Raw genomic sequence first — 25,937 nt, 5'->3', positions numbered from 1 at the left:
TGTTGTGCTTAGAAGATATCAGAGTCTGTGCTCAAGCCAACATGAGCCAAGTGATTTTGGCTTGTTATTAATGGTGTGTTGCTCACATAATAAGTCTGCTATTGTGAAGTAATGTCTGTGGGGTCTCTGTGAAGGATGGCTGCTTAACTCTGTAAGTTCAATTGCATGAACATAATAGTGGCTTTTTCTGCCTGGAATATAACTTTTTGAATAGATTGTAGCAATTTGTAGTACAACAAATTTTGGTATTTTCATCAGTATGTGGTGCCTGGTGAGGACTCTGGTGTATAAGTGAGCTTACATCTTATGCAGTGTTTTATGTTCCAATGCAGAAAATTGAGTCCCTTTTATTTTTGGAAAGCTGAGACCTAATTTGTCACCGTTTGACTTCAGTGTAAGAAGATATATCCTTGGACTAATTTCAACTCAAAATTATTTTCTCCCATCCTTTTTCCCATATTTTTGCTTACTGCTGCCTAATGCTGCTAAGAAATTTTGCTTTACAGAGAAACCTTTGCAGTCATAAACTTCTGTTATGACATTTGTCTGTTCTTGCCTGTCAAACCCTGTTTGTGATCAAACATCCACAATCACTGTAGAAATACTGGCTTGCACAATGTTTCCCAAACATTTTGGATGCTTTTCAGGCATTTTGAGAGCTAAAAATCTATGATGTGCTTGGCTGCTATCTTTAAAGTACTTCCTCTTCTGACCAGTGGCTGGAAACTGTCTAAAACACATGTTCACTACATGTACCCTGTGCCCTTTTGTTACTGATTCGTAACATTGATGTTTTAAAATCTTTCCCTGCATTGTGGTGCTGCTTTCAGTCTTACTGTGTTTTCTTTTACTGAATCTTTTTCCTGAGTTACCCGAGGCATGACACAATTAAAATACTACTCTCATGGTAATCTGAAGCTCTCTTCTTGGTTTTCTAGGTCTTAAACAACTGGCTTTGTTTCTCTTCACTTGGAAACTTGGAATTCAGAATTCATCCACTTGATTATTGTTCTACTTCTATGCAAAAAAAAAAAAAAATTTCAAAGTTAGTTTGGGATTTCTGTTTTCTGTTGCCCTTGTTCTTTGTAATTGAAAACTTAAGTTGCATGAAATTTGCAATGTTAAGTCTGTTCTGGCACTTTGTATCCCAGTTTGGGCACTTAGCCATTTGTTTTGTATCTAGTAGCTGTTGAGTTCCAGAGCATCTTAGGCTGCTTGCTGTGGGTAGTAGACAGCTGGGTACATCTTACTGAGGGATTTTTGGTTTTCAAAAGTCACACTAAAAGTCTCCTCAAGCCTTGCTTGGTCTGTGTGCCATTAGAAAACTGTTTCAGTCATGTCTCAAAAGTTTTGCCCTTAACTCCCAAAATTGTTAGGTTTGGAAGGGACTTCTGGAGATCATATAGTCCAACATTTCTGCTAAGGCAAGGTCACCTGCAGGAGGTGACAGGAACACAGCCAGGTGCATTTGGAATGTCTGCAGAGGAGAAAACTCCACAACCTCCTTGGGCAGCCTGTTCCAGTGCTCCCGAGCAGGAATTCGGACCATTTAAATCACAGTTCAATTAATCTGAGTGCCTCAGCGAAAAGAAGTGTTTCCTCTCCTCTAATTATCCCCAGATTAAAACAGAGCTGATGCTTTGAAGAGGCTTTTTCCCTTCGGTGCGCGCCGCGGGAGCTGCCGTGCAGGCTGCGTGCGGCACCACCGGGAGGCAGCACCGCCCAGGGCGGAGCGGCACCGGCACCGGGATCGGCACCGGGATCGGCACCGGCTCTGCGGCAGCTTGAGCCCCGAGAGGCGGCCCTGGGCTGCTCCCATCCTGACACTCGGGAGCACGGCGGCAAAAAGCGCTCCTTAACACCTCCCAAAGGACTTGCACTTAAAGGATCAAAGGTTTTTTGCCTGATTAACTTTTGTAGGGTGTCTCAGAGACAAAAAAAAAGCTCCACCATCCCAGTCAGGGGAAAAAATGAGTCGATAGTGGGGCAGTAATAACAGCACAAATTGGCAGCAGAGGGTTGTGCCAATGCCCTGCTGCTGTGCTCGTCCTTGTCCCTGTCCCTGTCCCTGCACTGTGGCAGCCCCAGGACAAGCAGGATCAGGAAGTGTAGCTGGTTTGCTGATCAGCCTGGCTGGAATGAGAGCAGCCAAGTGGCTTTGGCTCATCAGTTCCTAAACTGGTTTCCCCACCAGACAGACGGACAGACGCTGGGACTGGCACACCGGAGACAGGAGGAATGTGCTGCTGGGCATGTGACAAATGTCATGACTTTGTTTCATTCCCCAAGATTGCAGTGAAGGCAGCAGTTACCCTCCTGCCCATCTGCCCACCCATCCTGCCATCCCTCCTCCCCATCCAGCTATGAAGTTCTATAGGAAACTTCTGTCTTGCTGCTGTTATAATAGGTCTGAACTTCATCTGTCACGTCCAAATTCTGCTGTGCCACAATAAATCCTTGTGGCAGGTCATTATAAGTCACAGTACCGACTGCTTGTCAAAGCCAGCGCTGCATTTCTCAGTTTCTCCAGTCTGTGAATTTTAGCAGCATGTAATTTCTCACATGCTCATTCCATCCTCAAAGCCAATACAACGTTATAAAATGGAGAGATAAAATAGATGTAGGCTGCATTCCTCATCTGTAATAGATGATGTATATTTTGTTTTAATGCTACAAAATATGCATATTTTGTTTTAATGCTATTTTGTTATATTGTTATTGTTTTGCTATTTTGTTATATTGTTATATTGTATATAACAAAATTGACCTACAGCAAACCCACTAGTCACCGGTATAAAGGAACAAATTGTGTACCTACGATACATAAAATTTGGGGTTATCTCCAAGATTGAGACAGATACTAATTAGACATCTAAACCTGAGTTAATCTTCAAAGGCTCCCCTTATGGTCAGTCAGCACAGAAAAAGTACATGCAACAGTCAGTTGATCTTATTTTAACATTTTATTGGCTAGAATATGTCACACAATTGTCCTCTGAAGATGCATTTTGCTTTTCTGTGAAGGGAGGATGAAGATGATATTTTTTTATCTATATTGGGGCCTTTATCTTTTTTTTTTTTTAATGTAGGAGCACAACTGTGCAAAATACTCTTAAAATTCAGATAAAACCATTTTTGATGTTTCTGTTAGCCTTCAGTAGTATGTAGTCTGTATATAGGAGCTCTTAGTTTTCTATATAGAGTAATTCACACACATTTAATTTCTAAATGTACACTGTGTATGAAATTTTAATTCTCGCTTTATAATTAATCAACCCTGTAATGCTAAAAATAATAAGCTGTTTGGAGAAATAACATAATTACTTATTTATATATCTTTCTGGTACCTCTTATGAAATGAGCCTATTATTTCAGCTGTTATCTTTTGGTGCTTCTACAAAAGCAAACATGATGAATTATGATTTACTGGGCAATTTGCATGGAATTATCTGAAACTTTAAATACAACTGATACAGAATGTTAGTTCCACTGTGTATAACTACAGCTGTTGGAACACTGCAGATCAGACAGTGGGAGGTGTGTGGAAGCTGCATGAACTAATCAGCATGTTTGGTCAGCAATTTTGCATTTCCTGGCTTCTGGGGGAGTAGAAGCTTATGGACTGGCATGCCACTTTATTAAAGGTCATGATGTAGATGTATGTATCATACAGTTTTTCGTTGTATGGAGACAACACTAGATGTTGGCACGGCCAGTAGAACTAAGAAGCTTTGCCAACTGGTCTTTATCAAACATAAATACAGAAAAAGGTTGTGCTTATATTCAGCTTTACTGCTTGTCAAGATGAAAAACATGTAAGAGGCAGTTTACCTTTTAAATAAGACCAGTTTTGACTGCTACCAAAGTTTGATTACTCAGCAAAAGAATCCCCCTACCAGGAAAATGTGAGATGATTAAAAAAATTCTGCAAGAACTGGTTTTTAGCATCTCTTCTGCTAAAACTAATAAAATGTTGACCATGAAAGTTACAGAGAAAACTTCAAAGAACGGTTAAAAGTAATTGCACTAAGCCATTACCATGTTGAATAAAAATTAACCTAAGTAAAAGATTAAACTATTGAAGCATGACCCTCCTGTATAAACATGTATTTCCTACTCACTAATGGTAACAAAACAGAGCTTAATAGTTTCATCCAAAGATTATTGTTTCTTAAACAATCCTAGTCATTAGCACCAAGTTTTTTAAACACTGCTGAGGTTTCTTGTCTTAAACACTGCTAGTTTCTCATTCAAATGTGTTTGATTTGTTTAAACAAATAATATGCTAAGTACTGTTTTTCTGAAGCCACTGTCTGTAGGAGTTACACTGCATCAGAGCTGTGCTGCAGGAGTGGTCTTCATTTGCTGTATTTAAGACAAAGTGATGATTTTTATTGAATAATAAACAAATGCTAGGAAAAAAATTTCCTTGACCCTTAATTATTTGGTTGTTATAAGTAACAATATTTGTTTGGTTGTTATAAGTGACATAAGGCTTCATATACTTTTAAAAATTTATTATGTAATTTTTAATATTGACTGGCTTCAGTATAGGTTCATTTGTTATTCTCCAAGAACATGTATTAACAGAATTCCCTTTCCCCCATGCCATTTTTCCTACAGGTAAAACCCTGGCATTAGTGATGGAGTAACAGAGTGGTGGCGAGTTCCACAAAATTTAGAACTAGATTAAGAAAAAAGGATTTCCTATCCAGAGTAGAAGCACAGAGCAAATAAAATTCATGGAAAATTCCTCATAAGCAGAGGACAGAGAAATTGCCTTTCTAGAGCATATATTTGTATTTTAATACTGAAAGAAACACGCTCTAGTTTTGGCTGCATGGGGTTACAATTGACTGGCTTTATATGGCCATATTTGTTTGAGAAAGATTTGAAGTAAGACTGGTAAGGCTGAAAGGTGCCACCATGGGCTGTGAAGAGAAGAGCAGCAGTGGTTAGTACCTGCACAGTGCCTAGCAGGCCTTGTCCAGTCCAGGGACTAAAGCTTGAATTGTTAGAACTGGGCGAGTTCTGTTTCAATACAACCAAGATTCTAACTCACGACTTTGTGGAAATGATGCAGGAAAAGCCGTGTGTTTCTTTGGCAGTGCTGCATTTATTCTGAAGTGAAAGTACCTGTGTGACTCTGGCAGGTGAAACCAGGGCCCTGGGCTTCCCCACACCGAGCAGGGACACCTTCAGGGTCCCTCTGGGCACGTTGTTATGTGGCAGTCGGGGAGCAAGGCTGAGGCCCCTGCTGCTGCTGCTCCCACAGCTCCAGAAGCCCTCCTGAAAGCCATGGCTTCCCACTGCTGCAGGGACAGCACCAAGCACCATTCCCAAGGTCTCATCCTGCCTGACTTCACAGGATGTGCTCTTCTGAACCACCCAGGCTGGCTGTGCCCTCAAAGCTTACCACATCCCAGGAGGTGCAGCACGTACCCTCCCTCTGCTGCCAGGGGAGCACCCTTCTCACAGGCTGAGGGACAGTTTCACACCATTGCACAAACTTCAGACTGAAAGGCAACACAGAAAAATCACAATTGCATGTTGGCTCTAGAGGGGCACCAGGAGGAGTCCAAGGAGCACTGTGGGATGTGAATACAGGAGTCTGCTCTGGAAGGAACTAGCACAGCTAGTCAGGGACGTTTTTTTTTAGTGTAGAAAGACAAGCTTGCTCTCTGAAATCAGGTAGTGTGAACCCACAGCATTTTTAAAGATTACCTTATCTTAAATTACCATTGTTCACAGTACCAAGTCTGAATAAGTCTGGCACAGGCTTATACACACAGCAATTCACACATGTAATTAGTATTTCCTAAACAGTTTCAGTCACCAATCCAGAGTCTCCCATTCAGAGATGCCCCTGTTGAGGCTCCTGTAAAAATAAAAGGATTTTTCTTCTGAATAAACAATTATGCAGAGAAGAAAGTGCTTTTCTGTAACACCAAACAAAATCTGCATTTAGGAGTAAGCATCTTCTTACACATTCAACCTTGGAAAATTCAACCATACCAAAGGTCACTAAATGTCACTGTTCTGTAATTTTCAATCTTCAGAGGATCAAAGAAATCTGAAGATGCAAGGTGAGACACTTGGCAAAATAATGAGGTGAAAGGCTTCCAAAGTTTTCTGGAGGGAAAAAACCCACAGTAATTGGACGTAATTCTTAAAATGTTCATTTAGGCATTAATAAATACAAATGTGTATCCTCTTTAGGGTTCATGAAATGTCAACAAAAGAAAATAGTATAAAGATCAAAAAGCTGTTTTTCAGTTATTCACCGGGCATAAGGGGTTTGTTTATTCAAAGATCTGTGACACTGGCAAATGAGCTGTTCCCTTTAAATACCTTGCCAGGTGTTGTTTTTGTTTGGTTTTTTTCCCTGTTCAGCTTGTATAATAAATTAATTTTTCTAGAAATACACTACCATTTCAGCATAGATTTTTTTTAACCATTCATCTTTTTACCTGGCATATTTTGCCCTGTTAGAGCAGCCCAAGGAAGTGATCTTAAAATGCCCAAGGAGATTAAAGATATACTTCAGTCAGTTGCTGAAGAGTAACTCAGAAGCATAACTGATCAGTCATTTGAAGAATTTCATTGTTGTTGCTGTGCCTTTTTGATCAGCCAGTCCAAAGGGATTTCATTAACATCTCGCTAGTACCTCTGACTAAGAAGAAATTTTGAATAGATTATGAAAGCCTCTAGAAATAAGCTATTTTTAAGTGCTAAGCATATAAATGCAAATTGAATAGAAACAGCTGTTATTTACATTCTGTGGGCATATGATTTCACTCCCTGATGGACAGGGGAAGAAGAAAAGCCACTGAAAGATTGAAATGCCCTTAAAGAAACTGGGAAAATGGGGCTAATGAAAATACATGCAATGAACCACATTGTTGGATGGTATGAATTGGTAAAGCTTTCCAGGTTTGCCACCATAACATTACATAGCCCACCTGCCAGAAGGACTTGAAGAGCTCTGTGTATTTCTTGGAGAAAGTGGAGATATGGGTTGAAGGAAGGAATATGCTGTAACAAAGCCATATGAACAAATTCCTGTTTCAGCCTGTTATGCAAGGGCTAGCTGATAACCTGGCATTTTCAAAAAGAGTCTCTCAGAAACAAAGCCCCCATTCACAATAAGATTTTGCTACGGGCTTATGTTAGTTTGAGATTATGTTCTGAAAAAATTATAAAAGCTCCTGAAAAATGTAAGCAGCATATTCTTGACCAGTGTGCCTGAAAGTAGAGGACTGTGCTGGAGGGAAAAGAAAGTACAGTGTGAAATTTGCACCCTTCATGAACTCAGGCTTTTTACTGGCCTGGAAGAGGCTCTCCTGTGTGTCCTCCATTTACCTGGAGCAGGTCCCTGCTGTCACAGGTTCCACTGGAAAGCTCATGCTCCCTCCTGCCGGGCCTGCTTCTATTTGTAACATCGTCAGCAAACACCTAGAGCAGAAAGAAATAATACTGTCCTCAGGAAAGGTGAGGCTTGTTTAAAAATGTACACAAAATATGGCTGCTAATTTGGCCCAAACCCACTCATTTCAAATTTCAGCCTGGGACAGGGAGTTAAAGGTGGGATTGTTTTGCTGGCTTTTCCTTATAGAAGGAAAAGGAGTTGACATACCCAACACAGCTAAAGCCAATGCACCGCAAAGGCACTTCATTCTTAAGAGCCTGGGGAGTGATCTTCTCCAAGATTAGTCCTGTTTGACTTAGGATTGCTTTGTGCCTGCCAGCACACAAAACCTCTCATAACACAGGCAAAGGTAGGACAGAAATTTCATTCTTGTTCCATTTTAGGTTCACTCTTACCTGCTGTTCTGTGTTATGCAAAAGATATGTCCAATGGCTAAATGCATCCTTTCCTTCCTCCGCAGAACAAAGGCTGATCTACAGCAGCAGGTTGTGCAGCTTCCTTCTGTCTGGCATCATGTGGCATGAAATGCTGGGGAAAAATTCTGCTGTGCCTCAGGCATCTTTCCAGATCACATTTATTCACAGAGGGATAATTTATCAGGGAAATGAGCTCTGAAGAGACTACTAAAATTAGTGTTAAATTTTGAAATGTAGGGCAATGGCACTGAAAGTCAGAAAATATGTCTAGCCCAAACTCACACTTTATAAAATGCTTTGCATATTTTGTAATAATTATGGGTATTATTTCCCCTTCTCCGTTCATTTATAAGAACAGAGAGAATAACAAGCAAATCTGAATTTGGTTACACAGAGCCATCTGTTAATTCTGGTATATGGCAGTAGAGGGCATCTAAGGACTTCGAGTCACATATGGTAAGGGATTAAAATCAGATGGCTGCAGGAGTTATTACTCTCCCCCCAAGCCGTTCACCCCACCTCAGGACAGAATTGCCATCTCAAGACCAAACAGCTCACGAGGCTGCTCCTGATGGATGGCAGTTTTGAAGCCACACTGAAACTGGAATTGTTCTTAAAACACCAGTCTGAAAGCTGAAGTTGTAAAGGAGGAGATGCATGAGTTAATTTCTCTTCCCTGCTGCAGGCAGAGCTCTGTCAGAGCCACAGGATGGTTTTGGGTACAGTACAGGGGGAGATACTGCTTCAAGCAGCCTGTCCAATTTTATCTACTACTGTTTGAGCTTTAATTTCCACATACCTGGAAAAACTGCTTACAGGGGGAGCAAGCAATTCTGGGAATGGACAGGCTGTGCCAAGAAAAGGCAAGCTGTGGACCAATGCGCTTTCCTAAACCAGAAAGAGTAGCCCTATGTCTGTTTCCTCTCCTGAGCCTTAAAACTGACAGCCTGCCTGGCCAGCATTTCATCAGGCTGCATCCTCCCAGTGTGCCAGTCAGATACAGGACGAGGCGTGGAGCCATCCTGACAAAAAGCAAGCACTAATCCTGACAAACAGAGAGAGGGTAGTTGGCAGCTAGCACTGTTTTCTTGTCATCTGTCCAGGTTTGTATGACATTCCACATGCAGCCTCTACACTGAAGCAGGGAAAGCAGCCATACCTATCTTGAGCCAAAAGAAGCCAACACGTCAGAGGCAGGTTAAGTTCATTACCTGACACTAACACTTAATGCACTGATCTGAAAAATGTGTCTGAACCCAGCAGCATATTCACATACAACAGGCAACCTATTTTCAATTAACTGGAAGAAGTTTAAGGTTATATAAATACATTAGTAAACGTTGATTATCCTGTTATTCAAACTCCTAAGTACAGCAACACGTCAGGCCTTATGCTGAAGTCTATTATAGCCTTAGCCTGAAATTTAGAAGTGGCTCATGCCCAAAAAAAGGTTCTACAACTCATTTAATGATTCACAGTACTCCTAAAATGATATTCATCTGTCTGCTCTCCATGGCAGCACTTTCAATCATAAACACTTAATTGTAGGAATTCATCCTGAAGGCCAAATAGCTCTGGGTGAATTAAACTATCCTTAATATAAGAACTAGAACAGTGACTTAAAATTAATCTTTTTCTGATGGGAGGCCATTTATTCAGAGACACACAACCCAGTTTCTACTTCACTTTTCACTCAAAAATGTCCCTTTTAGAGATAGGCACTGCATCACCTGTTTTAGTTTTCCTTATTAGTTTCAAAACTGACTTTCTGCCAACAAAGGAACTTTATTACTTATGGATTGGCAAAGCATAGGAGAGCTGCTTTCATGCTGTCTGTCAGGAAACTTTTTTTCACAGACATTACTTGCTCTCTTTTACTTTGAGGCGTAGGACTTGCAACTGGCAGAAAAACATCTCAAGCCTCCTCAAGCATAAAAGGCTTGTTTTTTCTGGCAGCATCTAGGACAAGAATGCAAGATTTCACAGTGCTTTCAGCTGTGCTATCTCTAGGATTTTTCTAAAAAAAAAACTAAACCCAAGAGTGTATGTTTCTCTAAAAATCCAAAACTTCAAGGAGCATGGTTCTGAACGTGTGTATGCATAGGTGTAGTGCACATATATACCTATATGCACTTTCTCAGTCAAAAAACCAAGGTAAATAAATATTACAGTCACAGCATTTTATGCTATAATCTGAATATTAAAATCCATATCAAATATTCTCCTTGCAGTTGTTTGAAGACTGTACCAAAATTGGTCCTTTCCTTTTTTCTACCTTGTTCATGGGAAGGAAGCATGAATGAGAAGAAAATGCTACCAAAGCATGTATATTTACAACTTATTCTCCAATAACTTTCACCAATATTTGGCTACTTTTAGCCAGAGTGAAACTTGATAATTCACAAAATAACACAGTGATAGACCAGAATTCTGGTATTTATAAGGAAGCCTAGCATAGCATAAAGTAAAAACTGCTGTGTAAATTCTCCTTGTTTTTTTATACTTAGTACCCTGTGTCACCACATTCTACTTTTCCTTTACATGCCTTTTGAAAGTATTTTTATGTTAATTTGGTTTTACCTTAAATTGTAAACAGTAAATTGGAGAAACTAAGCAAGCACTACATTTAACTTTTTTCATTGAAGATCCCAAGTGGCTAGGTAACCTTTTACTCAATGCAGGTTAGGCCTTTACTTATAGACAGTAGATAGCACAGGATGAGATGAGAGATGGACTTGAATGCCACCTTTTTATGGTCAGTTTTGTGCTTGACAGTGATTATCTGTCTACCTATCCACTGAACCAAAGGGAATGATCCTTCTTTTTATCAACTGTCTCTGAAAGAAAAGAATCCAGATGTTATTTCAAAGTATTACTCCCTTGATGCCATCTTTTGATGTTTGCTTTTAAATCACAAGTGCTGCTTTCCTTTTAGAGCACCCCTGATTTATAGAAATTATTCACTGAATTCTTTTATTATTCTCCTTTACCAAATGTATAATAAGAAAAGCAAAGCATTCACATGTGAATAGATAAAAATAGCAGGAAATAAGGTGGCAGCTGGTAAAGAGTAAAACTGTTTGGTATAAATCTTAATCTATTTCATCAAAACATGCTGTACCTCAGGCAGTTGGAAAGGGCAGGATGATCCCATACACTGAAATATTTGTTTTCCCTATGTTTTATTTATTATGTTTTAGGAACTCTTTGTGAAATAAGCAAACCTTTCTCCTAACTGCTAAGTGAGAAATCCTCAAAGAGTTCACATTGCAGACCTTTCTCGTGCTGTGGAGTTACAATTAACACATTCCAATCTGCTGGAGCCAAAGCCTCAATATTCCCATTTCTCTGCTCAAGAACCAGACTGCAATCCCAGGACAGGGAAACCATGGCAGCTGTACATTGTTGTTTAGACTAGTTCAGGTAAACAGTTGTCAAAATACGTTCAGTAAGTAGAGCTATGTGATAAGCAATAGCTGTCCTTTTAACTGAAGGGGATTTTAACTGACCAAATGGTGTGCATGGATAACAGATATTCTGTGCTGCATCTTTGGGAAGTTAAGCATGAAGAGAGCAGGGAAAGGCCCCTTGTATTCTTCCAGGTAGCTAGGTAAATCTATCTTAATAGATCAGTAAATGTTTTCAGTGAATAAGAGCAAATTTAGCAAAATCAGCTGAGTCAAAATCACATTACCCCCCTCTGCTCACATCATATTATATAAATAAATCAGTGTACGAGCTCACCAGTAAACTTGGCGTGCTTTTCAGGAACAAAGTGAAAATCATTCCTAGTAACGGGCACTTCTCAGGGCTGTAAGAATGTTGTTGCCTCCTTCCTTGGTCATGAAAGGGATTTTTGCCTAAAGGAAAAATAAAAAATAAATTTACTCCTCCTTCCGTGTCTTAGGCATATGCATTTGAGTGCATTTGAGCTCAAACAATATATTCTGCTTGTGATTTTCAAGAACCCTTAATGTTCATATTTTCACTACTAATACAAAACTAGATTAAAAATATCTACTATATGGATAATATACAGTCAGAACCAACATTCATGAATAGTAGTATCAGAAAAAAAATAGAGATTGCTTAAGTTGTGCCTTTCATCTCCAGTTGGATGATATGCCTCTAAAACTGGCTCAGAAGCATTCATATTTATATATGTACAGCAATATTTCTCCTAGAATTGCTACCCCAAAACAACAGATTAAAAATAAATAAAGCATTTGGTTTGAATTGCACAAAAAATTTTTAAATCTTCACTTGTATATAGTTTTTGTATTAGTGACTGTTTAGAAGAATTCCTGTTTGTTACATGGCAGATTAAAAAAACCTATTTTGGAAAACTAAGTTTTCTGAGTCTGCTCCTTCTTTTCTCTTTCTTCATTTCACATCTTTCTCCTACTCCATTCTGATTTTTATAAAGTAAAACTCTTGAGGCAGACCAAACCTGTATTAAATATCCCAGTGCCAAAAAACTAAAAAGTAGCTTTAAGTAGTTTCATGCACTACGTACAGCCCATAGTCCCAAAAGTAATTTCCTTTAGTCACTTTTTCTTACCCTTACAGTTATTTCTTTTCTCTCTTGTGACTGTATGGAAGACTTAGGCAGACAGAGCAGAAAAAGAGCAAGTAACATTGTTGAAAGAAACAGTAAAATACAAGCATAGCCCACGGAGCCCATGGCACTTTCAGATGTCTCAAGCCAGAGAATAAAGGTGACTGTAAACCAGAGCACTCCTGTGAGGTGCCAGGATTGTCATTTAAAGATCCATTTGCAGTTTTTAAGCTGGAATTTCATTACTCTTGTAAGTTTATCAGATATTTAGTGCTATTTTTAAGAGACATTAGGTTCTCATGAAAAAAAAAATTTAACAGAACTCTGTTTAGGAAAGATCCTGCTGATATACTGCCTATTTAATATTTATGCTACCTTTCTCATAACAATATCTGAAGTTTTAAGTAACAAACATTTATTACATTCTTCTGTTCTTGTTTCTCATTCACCACATAAATCGTGGTCTTCCTCCCTCTGCCTTTATAGCAGCCAGCTGTGGTTTTAGAAACAAATTATTATGACTTCAAGTGACGAATAAACAGCAGAAGCAAAGGAAGTCTTGAGATACTATCCACATAAAAATCCCATTAATAAAATAACACAGGGAAAGAGAACTACAGCAAAGCTGGAAAAAAGCAGCTTTGCATCTAGACAAGACGTATTCCTTTTCTCCAAGATGCATTAATGAACTTCAAAGAAACAGCCTTAATTTGAACACTATGATATCAGAACAAAATACTTTTTGAGCAAAAGCTGTGTGCCTACATATACAGAATTATTTTAGTAATAAAAATAGATCCATATTAATTCCTTATTGTTCTCCTGAACATAGTGAAGTCAGTGCCATTCTGAAAAGTAATGGAGGTTTTTTGCAAGATTTTATGTCATAGGTAGCTGAACTGTCAACTAAATTTCTAGGGGCACAAACCCATTCTCTCCCCTCTACATATCAATCCAACGAAAAAAGTTAGTGGGAATTCCAGAACTGTCACTGGAGCCTGGATCTGAGGCTATCTGAACTTCACAGACAAAAACAGGAACAAGAATGACCTTCAAGACCTAAATTGTTTTAAACCATTTCTGAGAATGCTTAAGAAAGCCCGTGTTTGTTCCTCAGACCTCATTTTAAATCTGTGCTGCTGCCAGTGATTAAAACCACCTTTTTTTCATAAACTGAATAAATTAAATTCAAAAGCACCCAGGCATTACAAACAGATGAAATCATGCTGGCCAATATTTCACTTAACAAAGTAGATTTTTTTTTTTCTCAGATGAATTTACTTAATCACTAAATACAGAACTTAATTTTTAAGATAACTATTAATTCTCTTATCCTCTGATGCTTAAGAATTATAAGCAATAACTGTTACAAAATCCTTCAGGATTTGTAATCCTTCCTCAGTCCTTTTTTTTTATTTTTTTTTTTTTAATTTTTTAAGAAACGTTGCATTTCAGACGGTACTGGGGAGTGCGACCCAAGGCAGCGTCTCAGCCTGGGAGCTCTCTCTGTGCAGGGGAGCTGCTCCGCTCCCTCAGCCAGACAGGGCAGCCTCATACATATTCATTTCCCCTCTGATAACAAAGGCTCCCTCGCCCCTCCCGCCCCGATTTTTAAAGATACTATCTTTTATTATGCTGTAGGTTTGGGCTTCTTTCCTGAAATCTTTAAAAAGACACCCCGTAATCCTTCTGCCGTCAATTCTCCCTCCCAGATACCCCCGTACAATTTGCAGGGAGCCCTAACCTGCAGCCAAGGGCTGGAGTGAGACTATTACGGCTACTTTTGCTTTGTTTTCCCTCTTTTCTTTTCTCTCCTCTTTTTTTTTTTTTTTTTCCCCTTTTCCCCTCTGCGTGTGTCTCTTTCTAAAGTCGGCTCGGGGCCGCCGGGGCAGCGGCGAAAGGTGGCTGGTTACCGAGCAGCACCCAGGGCGCAATCAACCATCTTTACGCCGAAAAACAGCTTCGTGATTATTTAAAAAAAAAAGAATAATAATTAAAAAAAAAAAAGGGGGGGGGGAGGGGGAGGAAATCGGCGCGCGCATCGGCGGGCAATGGCTGTTTGTAGCAGCGAGGTATTCAGCGCCGGAGGGTGAAGGGGGGTGGAGACCAGGGTGGGGTGTCCCAGGAGCTTCGGCCGCCGCGAGTCCCTGGCAGGGAGCTCCTGGCACCGGCCCCCGGGCGCTCCCGGCCCCGCGGGCGGGCCCCGCCGCCGCGCTCAGGTGCCCGCGGCTGCCGGCGCCGGGCGGGCCGGGCGCCCCTCGCCCCTCCGGCCCCGGCACGGGCGGCCGCGCTCGCCCCGCTCCCTCCGGGGTCCCGCCGCGCCCGCGGGGCGCCCCGCGCGGCCCCGCCGGCCCGGTCCCCCCGCAGCCCCGGGCACTGACCTGCGCGTCGCCCGCGGCTCCGCGGGCGCAGGGGGAGCAGGCGGGGGGGCCGCGGGGCAGCGTTCGGCGGCCGCTGCCCTGGTGTGACAGGGGCGGCGGCTCGGTGCGTCGGCCCCGGCTGGCCGCGATCGCGGCGGAGGCGCCGGAGCGGGTCCTGTCACATGATGCGGTTCCTGGAAAGTTCCTGGAAAGCAGCCTTTGTATGTAACCATCCCGGGAGGGGGGAGCGGCGGGGGCAGGATGCCCTCGCCTCGCAATCAAAGTTGAGCAGACCGCCCGCGCCGGGGAGAGGCGGGGGAGAGGAGGGTGTTGTTTCCCCAGGAGCACCATCTTCCTCCGGCAGCCTCTGTCCGCCCCGGCACAGCCTCGACGCTTCTCCCCGGCGGCGGGTGCCGTGTCCCCTCGGCCCCCCGACGCCGCCGGGAGCCAGAACAACCTGATCGCCCCACCTCCAGGCGGCGGCAGCGGCGGCCCCAGCCCCGTCCCGCCGAGCCCGGGTGAGTCCCCTTGTCGTCGCCCCCCTCCGCACGATGCCGTGCGTCGCTTGGAGAGCCGGCAGCCCGCCGCCCCGCTCCCCGTACGGCGCTGCCGACCGCCGGGATGGAGGCTCCCCGCAGCCAGAGGCGGGCTGCTCCGGCTCTCCTCGCCTCGGCCGGGGGACGCCCGGCTGCAGCCAGCCGCCACCGCCTCGCCAGCCTTCCGTCCCCACCGAGCTCCCGCGGCGGCGGCGCTTCGCGGCTCGGCGCTGCCGGAGCCTCTTTCACAAGGGGTCGCGCCCGGACACCGCTGGCAGGGCTGCTCCCACCTGCGCCCGTCGGCCCCGCGCCCGTAGCCTCTCCCGGTGACAGGCGCACCTGCGCCCGGCCACCGAGCTGGGAGCTCGGCGCGGGGGAAGGAGGGATGGGCTTTGTCGAGGGGTTCCCGCGAGTCTGCCTACATCTATTGAGATAGAAACCCGTCAGAACACCCTATCAGTTGTCACTAGAGTTTAATTTAGAAAAGTTTCTGAGCTCCGCCGCGGAACTTGTTGGGGGAGGAACCACCTCAGCATAACCCCCTCACCTGGCGGGTGCTGCGTACCCGCAAGCAGACACTGCCCGGTTCGCAAGCACCGGCGGGGGGCTCCCGGTCTTCCCGCAAGCCCCGTCCCTTCGCTCCAGCCAAGCCAGCTAGGCTCTCCCTCTCTGGTACTGCCCGGCCTTGTGTCGCCCCTGATGTGGCGGTGCACCAGGAGAGAAGAGGCTCTTTTCGTCCCTCTCGTTAGCTTCGGCCAAGAGGAAAGATTTTTTTTCCCTCCCTAATATCAGCATTTAATGGAGCGGGAAAAGCATATTTCCTGCTCCGCGCTAATTATAGCGCGTCCTCCACCGCGCTGCCCCTTCCGTTCCCAAGCGGCCGGCGAGCCCCCGGAGCCGGCACTGCCGGCGCACTGGCTCCGCAGCTTCTCGGGTACTCCGCTGCCCGAGAGGAGGTCTCCTATCCCAGGAGCATGGCCCACGCCGGGCTTCCGTTCCCGTTCCTACAGGTACGACTTCGCGGATGACCTTACTCGAAGGAGTCCGTACGCACCGCAGCGTGGAACCCGGGCAGCGCCGGGGCTGGGACCGCTGCCCTGCTGGTTACCCCTCCTCTCCCATACCTTTACGCGCTCTGCTCTCCCCCACGACCTCCTCCCGCCGCAAAAGTCCCAGAGCTGCCGGCCGGGCTCGCCTGCCCCGGCCGAGGGAGCGGGGCATCAGCGGGTTCGCCTTTGCGACAAAGCGAGACCACCGTCTCGGGACGCCGCCTCCGCCGAGTCCCCGGCGGAGAGGAGCCGAGGACAGGCTGGGCGGCGGGGGGGAGGAGATGTCCCTCCCCCGCTCCGCCGGGAGGTGATCTCTCGCCTCGCGTCCCTCCTCTGGATGCTGGGAAGTTCCGAAGCGGGATCGCCAGAAACACGCTCTGCGTCGGGAGCGCCTCTCGCGGGGCTCGCCGCTAACCACGCTCTCTCTCCGCTCGCAGGCGGCGCCCGGGCCGGGGGCCGGGACCATGCGCCCAGCGCGGCGCTGAGCCCCGCGGCGGCCAAGCGGAGCCCTCTCCTGCCGGCAGCCCCCGACCTGCGGGCGAGCGGGGCCGCGCCCGCCGCCGCCGCCCATGACCCTGCGCTCCGCCGAGTCCCTGGAGAGCGCGGAGAGCTCCGGGGAGCGCTGGGGGCGCCCCGGGGCGGCGGCGCCCGTTGCCGAGGAGTGCCGTGAGGCGGAGCAGCTGGCCGCGGCTATGGAGGAGCTGCGGCGGGCAGGTAAGCCCGGGCGGCCGGGAAGGGGAAAGCGCCCGGGGCGGCGGCGCTCTCCGGGGGGAGGCAGAGCGGCGCGGCAGGGATCCCCACCGGGCCGAGGGGAACCGGGCGGCGGCGCGACGCCTGGCCATCGCCGCCCGGCGCTGCGAGGTCGCGTTCCCCCGGCGGAGAGGGGCGGCGACGACTCCGACCCTACGCGGACTGCGGCGGCCGAAGCGAAAGCGCCGGCAGCGCCGCGCCCCAGCGGCAGCCCGGGATCTGCGGCCGGGCGAGGGCCGGGCGCTGCCGCCGGCCGGGGCGGCCGCATCCCCTCGGCCCCGCGTACCTGCGCTGCCCTCGGCGGCGCGGCGGCGGCTCGCCCGGCCCCGCAGGACGCGGAGCTTGCTTGCGGGAGGAGGGAAGGGCTTTTTGTCTTCATCGCAGCCGCGTCAGGACCGCAGCTACCTCGCCGAAGTTGTTTTCTTATCCCTTAGCTTTCGATCGCTTGAGAAAGCTCATTTCAGCAGCAGCCTGCTCCGAGTTCCCCACAGCGGGCGTTGTGCGGGCTGCCAGCCCGTGCCTTGCTGTCCCGGCGGCAGAGCAGCGGGGAGCCGCGGGACGCGCCCCTGCCGCTTCAGGGGCGGCCCGCCGGGTCGGCGGCTCCGCTCTCGGCCCCGCAGGACGCTGCGGGAACGTTTGTGCATGTCTATGCCTACATGGGGAAATAAAAAGTGACCTGGAAAGTTCTGTCAAAACGAGATGCATTGTAAAACAAATGAATTTAAATAGCAAATAAAAATTTACTGTGCCTGCAGGACTTTAGCTTTCCAGCAACAAAAGAAATGGGTGACTAGAAGTATATCAGCTAGAGAGCAGCTTTTCAAACAAACAGGAATAAACAAATCCCTTCTTTTTCTCATCTTTTAACAGGATGGTACTGGGGCAACATGACTGTTGCTGAAGCCAAAGAAAGGTTACAGGATGCCCCCGAAGGGACCTTTTTGGTTAGGGATAGTTCGCACTCAGAGTATCTACTAACTATATCAGTAAAAACGTCAGCGGGACCGACCAATCTACGTATAGAATATCAAGATGGCAAGTTTAGACTGGACTCTATCACTTGTGTCAGATCTAGACTTAAGCAGTTCAACAGCGTTGTGCATTTGATTGAGTACTATGTTCTCATGTGCAAGGATAGAACTGAAACACCTTCAAATGGAACAGTTCATCTTTACTTGAACAAACCCCTCTATACATCTGCTCCATCTCTGCAACACCGCTGCAGAATAGCTATAAACAAGAGCACAAATCAGATCTGGGAGCTGCCATTACCAACAAGACTAAAAGAGTACTTGAAAGAGTATCAATACCAGGTATAAATATATTTTCTAAATGCCTCTAGCACGGAGTAACTTTTGAATGCAATTCTTAAAATCAGCCAAAGAACTGAGTAACCAGTTGTACAACTCAGCATGGAATTCACTATCAAAACAGTGGCAGTTCTAGGGGAAAGGTTTTTATTTCAGATGCTACAAAGGGAGACTTTATGTAAAATAATCCCACTTTGCATCCTTGGGGGTTCAACAAGGTGGCATGCTATTCTTGCAAGAGAGAGAAGTGAGGACTCTATCCAGATTGTGTTGCTTTGTCAATAAAATGCTGCACTAACTATCAAATGCTTTCTGAAGCAGTGGGACCGGGAGAGACTTCATAAGTGGTCAGAGACATATGAGAGTTTACAAGTATCTCAGTTGTCTGATTCTAAGATTAATTTGGTGCTGGTGTTCATATAATCCTAAAAGCTTAACTAGATCACACACTGTGATAATCTTGCTAAAGTTATGCAACTAATCAAATCCAGTCAGAAAAATGATCATGTATTCAGTTTTTATTGAACTACTCTCCTGCTTTTCTGCAAGCAAAGGAGTACTGTAAGTAATCAGTCTAGAACATTGTTTTTCAAAGTTCTCTAAAAGCTGACCTTAAGAAGAAATGCCACATCTTTCACAGGAACCCAGTATATTGCTGATTATACCAGATTGGTATCCCAGAATCCTTAATGTGTTAACATCTTCACAGCGGTGATGTCTCCATGCTATTATTATTAAGCCTCTTTTGGCTGAGGCTTTAGAACTATATACTTCAGACTTGCAGTTCCAATGTCAAAACATGGGTATCAGCAGTTACGTGTGTCTTCTACAGTGTAGAATGTTTTCTTCAGCCTGTTTCCCAAAATATGGGGAAATACGATGTGGATTTTTTTTATAAAGGGGTTGGTTTTCCTTTTTCTTCTTTTTTTTTCTTTAATTTTCTTTTTGTTATTTTATTTTATTTTATTTTATTTTATTTTATTTTATTTTATTTTATTTTATTTTATTTCTAAACTTCCAATTCACCATTGTAGCTATCAGATGATTACTCAATAAAGTAAATCAAAGCGCACAACAATCTCCCAATTTTTTATGTATGGATTTCTACCATTCAGGAAAGAGTGCTCTTATATAGGAACTTATATAATTTCCCAGCTAATACTCAGATAAATGCACATGTATCAGTGAGGATGAATAACCCTGCTTTGCCTTTGTGGTGCTGCTCAAAAGTATAGCTGGATTACATTCAGATTAATGGCTTAGAGGCTGCCTGCTGAATTCCTGTAGTTGGGTATTAGCACAGGACATTGCTTTTTCTGTTTCAGTAGTCTTCTAAACAGAAAGAGGGACTAAGACCCTCAGTATCCGTTCTTCAGCCCAAAGGTAAAGTATTTAATAGAAGAAACACACAGGATGAGAAAAATAGGAAAGCAGTAAGAGAGAAACAAGGACATAGACTCACCCTTAGTCAACAAATTAAAAGTTTTAATTCTTTCCCAAGCTTATTTGTTGATTAAAGCCAAGACCTGTGCTTGAACAAGGAGGGTTGTCAAGACTTGCTGTAATCTAGCTTTGCCCAGGCTGAAATAGAAACAACATAAAATAATCTTGTTTTCCTTGTGACTTAACTGCTTTGTTGTACTTTCAAGATGTTCTGTCCTTTCTCATAAACTCTGGGGCCCTGACCAGCTTATTTGTTGCATCTAAACTCCCAGTGTTACACACTCAGTTCTGTAACACACTCTGTCTGTAACATCCTGGCAGAAATGAGTAGCAGAGCCATTGAGAAATAGAAGGCACCAAGAACATGAGGCAGAGTGGATGGTTCCTTGATATGACATATACTTGATATGTTCTTGTTCTTTCCATGGAAAAGGTGGGTTTCTCCTCTTCCATGGCTCAAATTTTCTGTCCCCATTTTAAACTCAAGCTTTAGTATAGAAATAGGAAGAGGTTTTTTCTGAAAAACAAATAAAAATATTTTGTTATGTAAAAATTTTCTCCATGTCTTGCCAAGATGTATTTGGAAGTCTTTCACATTATATTGTGGCCACCTTTTGGTTGGCATGCCCAAAGAGCTCTTGTATTCTAGGTATGTGTCATAACTACATGGTTCTTGTCATCAGTCTTGCTAAGATCTGCCACCCTCAGGCTAAGGAGCTTTTCCTGTGAGCAGAGCCTGTCAAAAAACTGTGTTCCTGGGAACACTTTTCATTCTGATGAATCTTTTCTTACAGTTCTTGCCTAGCTCTCTCCTGTGGTGAGAGAACTGCTGTATGGAATACCTTCCATCACAGTGACAAACCCTCTAATCTGCTGCTGTGTTAACATTCTACTTCTGTGCCTTTTCAGCCAGGATGATACACTTGGGGTCTCAATGGTAAACACATTCTGCTGAGGACCTTTAAAATAAATCCCTGGGGGTTTCACATCATGAATACCAGTGCTGGAGCAAGCAGACTGAGAAGATAAGAGCTTTGGGGTGCAATGAGACTGCTATGCTGCAGGTATAAGAAATGATTTGTGGCTTGTTGGTGTGAGAAGTCACAGGCCAAGTGTAGCCCACAGCAGAGCCAAGCTCTGAGGAACAACAAGGGGCAGATGCAGGGAAGCTTGCTGGGTTTTTAATAACAGTTCTCCAAAGTACAAGGGCAATTGGCAGGCTGAGAACAAGGAGTGCTGGCAAAGTGAAAGGTGGTCATTCTTGTAACTAATCAAGTTACTGTGATGTGGAATCAAGTCACCAAACATTGAGCATACCGACCTAGACTTTGTATCATTTACATCAGATCCTGTGAGGAAAAGTAGGCTCTGTAACTCTAGTGTGTGCTCGAAGCTGTGAACAATATTTTAAACAGACTGGAGGGGGAACTAGTCCTCTTTGTATGAAAGCACAGTTCTTGTCCTCATTAGGATGCCAGTCCTAGGGTGATGCATTGCACTAGTAAAACTAAACCACAGTTTAGCTTGCAGAAAGCTTGGCTTCTTTCTAATGCAGCACAGAGGAATGACTTGTTCTGCTACAAAAAATCTGATGATAGAACATGATTAGATTTCAGCAGTACAAAGATCTTGCATGAAGACTTTGTGAGTTTTCAGACATAAAATTTTCAGACATGTTGTTCAAACATTTAAAAAATTTTTCAGTGTATTTTTTTTTCTTTACCCTATAGTTGTTGCAGCTTGTTTGCAGCACTAGCTTTTAAATTGAGGGCCTTTCAGATTATAAAAATTACTTCTAACTGATGTATATCATCTTGAATTGCTAGTACAGAGTGTGCAGCAAAGCCAGTTTCACAGGTTCAATGCCCATGAGTCAAATCATGAAAAGGACTTTAATCCTATGCCTTTTTTCACCCCATGTACTGATTTGGTTTTTCTTTTTTGAGTCTTGGAGTTTTCCAGTTTATACCTGGAATGTTAGAAAACCTCTTCACTTTACTTAAATGAAATCTGAGAATCCTACAATCCTAAAAGGTGATGCTTAAAAAAACCAACCAAAATAAACACAATTGCAATATGAATGATGAAAATTGAACTGGTGATAGTATTTAGTTTAGCACTAAACCTAGCAGAATGTGAACTAGGGCAGTATTTTAGTTGTGTGGGTATCTTCCTGCTGGCAGTATCACTTGAGACAGAAAACAGTTTGAGTACAAGATGAATGGGTAGAGTGGGAATGTAACCAAGCAGCTGTGCTCATTGCATTAGAAGTAATCTTATTTTAATCTGATCTTGTCATTATTGTCCTAATTATATTTTATGTAATCACATTCTAGATAAACAGTATCAAATTATTAGCAAGAAGAAAAAATTGTTCACCAGAATATGGAGGGCAAAGGAGTTTTTTTATATCTTACAACAATGAGGAATTTACTCCTATAATGAGACTAAATCTCATCACCTTGAGAAAACAGAATCTACATCGCACAGGGAGGACAGAGTTCTGTAGTTGTGTGGATTTTGTACCTTAGCCAACTCTCATGTTTTAGCAAAATGTCCCTGCAGGTAAATTACCTTGTTAAAGATTGTTTAAAAACCTTTATTTATTTATATGCTCTTTTCAATAGTTTTTTCTTGTATTCTTGATAACAATCCTATTGATTTTTCCTTTGGCTATAATCTTAGACACTAGTGGAAAGTAAGTCAAATGATATCAGGGCTTTGCTCTCCTTAAGCCAAAACACATAATGGAAATAGGAAGAGCTATCTTTAGACATTGGTATCATGTCTAAGAGTCATTTAAATTAAAGTAAAATAAAATTTCTGCCAACTTTGCAGTCATTAAAATAATTTTAAGTATTATATTTACTGCTAGAGGAAACAATGACTTGAGGGGTTTTAAAAACTGTATTGCTAATTCTCAATAACAGTAAAAAAACTTTGTTGAAAGGAGAATTTTTATTTTAAAAATATAGAAATTAATGAAACTTTTACTATCTAAACCAAAGAATTTCTAAATAGAATAATAGAAGTTTGTTGAAAGGTCTGAGCTGGTTAGTTCTGTATACACAAAGGAAGTGGGGATGACAAGCTGCTGTGGTATCTCAGCCTAGCTCCTGAAAAGCACTTCTCTATTAGCATTAGATTCAGCAGGTCTCAGTATTTTGCTAAGCCATTAGCATGACTGAAAATGCCTGGAAAGAACATTCCACTGACACATAACTGGTCTGTTTACAACAACATGGCCATTTGCCACAGCATTGCTAAAACTGGGTCGTTTCTGCAACAGGCTGAATATCAGTCAAAGGAAGGGGGAGGCAGACTTGGTTCAGGTGCTGACCATCACTGGTCCTTATCTCCTGTCTTAGAGAACACAAGCCAGGTGAAACACAGCTGCCAGGAACAAGATGAGAAAATATTCTGCTTTCTGAGGATTACTTTGTCTGGCTTTCACGTCTGAGAAGGCATTAAAGGGAAAGGACATGGAAAAGCCAGCAGCTCCTGTGAGAGGTGGTACTTCTCACAAGGTGTATCAAATAACTAACCACCTGGATGCTGAAAGGTGTACTAGTAGAGATTAAAGGTCATGGGGAATAACTAGTATCAGTACAGTCTGAATCCACACATAGACAAAGTCTGGCTAGATCGCTCAATTTTGAGAAAAAAAAATTAGCTTATGGCAAACTCAGTAAGTCCTGGTGCCAGGGTTACCAAGCAGGAGAAGGATTAACTGTGTTTATTGATCAGGTTATCTGCAGGGCTTTAAATTAGCCAGTGCCTCTGAGAAAGTTTACAGAAATACAAAAATATATTACTGTAATTATGCTGATTGAGCTGCCTGATAAGTTGTGTATCTCATTCTACTTAGAATCTATCTTTAAAAAGGGATTGCACCTGTGTTTCATTTTGTTTTCTTCCAGAACTGGAGCCATTATTTTTCCAGGAACTGAAATACCAAAATAATACCACTCCTTTTTATGGTATTAAGGAGGAATATGATGCTGGAGCAAAAGCCATTTATATTAGCATAAGGAATGAGTTGGCATTTAGTAGGACAAACTTCAAACACGTAATATCCAGAAAAAGTTTAGTGGTGAGCGCTGCAAAGAACAAAATACACTAAAAAAAAAAACCCAAACAAACAAATTCAGTGCTTCTGTCTTGATTTCTCTTTCACTGGAGGGCAGGCTTTATGTAAGTAAATCCTTTTGATTCCAGTCAAACTGTTCTGTAACTGATGTTTCATAGCTGAGGTTTGCAGCTTGGTGCACTGTTAGCTAACAAATAGTAAATGCAGAGGCATGTTAGACACGGGGAAAGATTCAAAGCCCAGTGCAAATTCTTCTTCTATTTGGGTCAGGTTTGAAAACAGGATTTTATGAAAAATAGTTGTATTGTGGTAGCTGAAAGGGCAAAAACCCCCTTTCAAAGTGCTTTGTTACAATTTAACTGTCTTTAGATTGCAGCCCTGAAATAGGATCTGTTGGGCTGACTCACTGTACCCACACTCTGCCCCAGGGGGAATCTCCAAATTTGAGAGATTGCTCTGGACACCTTTATAAGCACATTTGTTTTTTTCTTACCCTGTTTGGCACATCTGGAGGGCAGAATATGTTGTGGATCAACTCTTACTGTTCAAGGGATTTTGAGCTGGTTGATTTTCTGTAGGAAGAGCACTAATAACGACTGAGCTGCAATTTATCCATCTGTAAAGCAGTGGACTCGACATTCTGTAATTTCTCAGCATGGAGTGAAAAGTGGCTTATACTACAAATAGCATTGATAGGAACTTAAGCTGCAGTGAGGGCAATACCTTTGACTGGCTGCACTGCTAAAAAGAGAGAAATAAGTTAGTAAAGTGAGATCCTTGTCCAACGAGATTGCAGGGGATATGGCACAGCTCCTTCCTGAGCTGGAATGCTTCAGACGTGGTTTTTCTGTGAGGGAAGCTGCTTGTGAGAGGCTTTCTGGAAATTTATCTGTTTCTTTTAACTCCCCTGACAGAGGATGCCTACTGCAGGATGCTTCACAAGCCTGCAGGCAGGCAGGTTTCATTTTGAAAGGGAACAAAATAGATGAAGTCAATTTTTAATAGAAGAGTATTTTTTTGTTCGAAATAGGATGTATGGGAAAGGTATAAGCAGTGGCAAATATCTTGTGAGGCTATCTGTAAAAACATTCCATGAATCATTGCTAGCTCCTGAAGTCTAACCTTACAGTAAGAACCTTTCAAAATATAATATATGAGTTTGTCCAGTTCAAATCCAGGGAAGGCAATAGAAGATTGCAAAAAGCAATAGCTATTCTCCCCCTAAACATAAGCAACCTTCCAGTATTTTATCTAAAATATTAGAAAACCATTTCATATGCTGTAATTTGCAAATAAAGTAAGTTGGTTTTGTGAAAAGATTTCAGACTTCAATCTTTATTTAGTTTTAGTTATTTGCCAATGTTTCATTTTCAGGTTAATTAGTGCATTTTCTTTGTTCTCATATTAATAAAATGGTGCTTTACATTTAAAAAGTAATTTAATAAGTCTGGAATAAATAATAAATAATGAGAAGCTTGCAGTATTTCATCTGTCTCCTCAAAGAATCTTTAAATTAAACTTAAAAATAGAGAACTACATTAATTCATATATTTAAAGGACTACAGATTCTGAAAAATACTGAGTTATGCTTTGCAAGTATTAATTACACTTTTTTTTACAATTCACTAGATTTTTAAAATGAAATGTATAGTAAAGTTTTGCAGTGGATGCCTGCTTCCTTTTTATAACTATTTCTCATTCAACTTTTTGCTAGAGATTATTTGTATCGTGGTAAAAAGCACTAGGAATTCATTGCAGTACTGCTAATAAACATTTATTTTTATTATGGAAACAAATGTAAATGTATAGACACTACAGAGTCACTTCAAACTCTATGTTTTAAGATGCTTTAGAACTTTGTATGTTATATTTTATCTACGTGCTGGACGTGCCTTTTAATAAACTACTACTTCTGAGGAAGTTCATGACTTGTCACCTATCTTTTATATTAATTCCTCTCTTTGATCTGCATTGAATTTAAAGTCTTTATTATTTA

General features: G+C 42.9%; 2 protein-coding genes across 2 annotated transcripts; one reads left to right on the top strand and one right to left on the bottom strand.

Annotated features, from left to right (window-relative positions):
* Window positions 1-4,772: 4,772 nt before the first annotated feature.
* Window positions 4,773-16,919, bottom strand: LOC131083010 (uncharacterized). Its single transcript, XM_058023287.1, has 4 exons — window positions 16,424-16,919; window positions 11,590-11,705; window positions 7,363-7,455; window positions 4,773-5,516 (listed from the first exon to the last, which is right to left on the bottom strand). Exons 1-4 carry the CDS (start codon window positions 16,917-16,919, stop codon window positions 5,493-5,495), a joined length of 729 nt encoding a protein of 242 aa, XP_057879270.1. The 3' UTR covers window positions 4,773-5,492.
* Window positions 16,918-22,731, top strand: SOCS2 (suppressor of cytokine signaling 2). The gene is made up of 2 exons (XM_058023057.1): window positions 16,918-17,062; window positions 17,969-22,731. Exons 1-2 carry the CDS (start codon window positions 16,918-16,920, stop codon window positions 18,415-18,417), a joined length of 594 nt encoding a protein of 197 aa, XP_057879040.1. The 3' UTR covers window positions 18,418-22,731.
* The last annotated feature ends 3,206 nt before the right edge of the window (window positions 22,732-25,937 follow it).

This window comes from Melospiza georgiana, chromosome 4 (assembly GCF_028018845.1).
Source record: "Melospiza georgiana isolate bMelGeo1 chromosome 4, bMelGeo1.pri, whole genome shotgun sequence".
Taxonomy (NCBI): domain Eukaryota; kingdom Metazoa; phylum Chordata; class Aves; order Passeriformes; family Passerellidae; genus Melospiza; species Melospiza georgiana.
This window is presented reverse-complemented; position numbering and strand designations above follow the sequence as displayed.

Coding starts and splice junctions, on each gene's coding strand:
- SOCS2 (XM_058023057.1), top strand. CDS start 16,918: ATGACCCTGCGCTCCGCCGAGTCCCTGGAGAGCGCGGAGAGCTCCGGG. Junction 17,063..17,968: donor GGAGGAGCTGCGGCGGGCAG/GTAAGCCCGGGC, acceptor ATCTTTTAACAG/GATGGTACTGGGGCAACATG.
- LOC131083010 (XM_058023287.1), bottom strand. CDS start 16,919: ATGGGCGGCGGCGGCGGGCGCGGCCCCGCTCGCCCGCAGGTCGGGGGC. Junction 7,456..11,589: donor AAAGCACGCCAAGTTTACTG/GTGAGCTCGTAC, acceptor TTTCTGCTCTAG/GTGTTTGCTGACGATGTTAC. Junction 5,517..7,362: donor ACAGCAGGGACCTGCTCCAG/GTAAATGGAGGA, acceptor GTTGCCTTTCAG/TCTGAAGTTTGTGCAATGGT.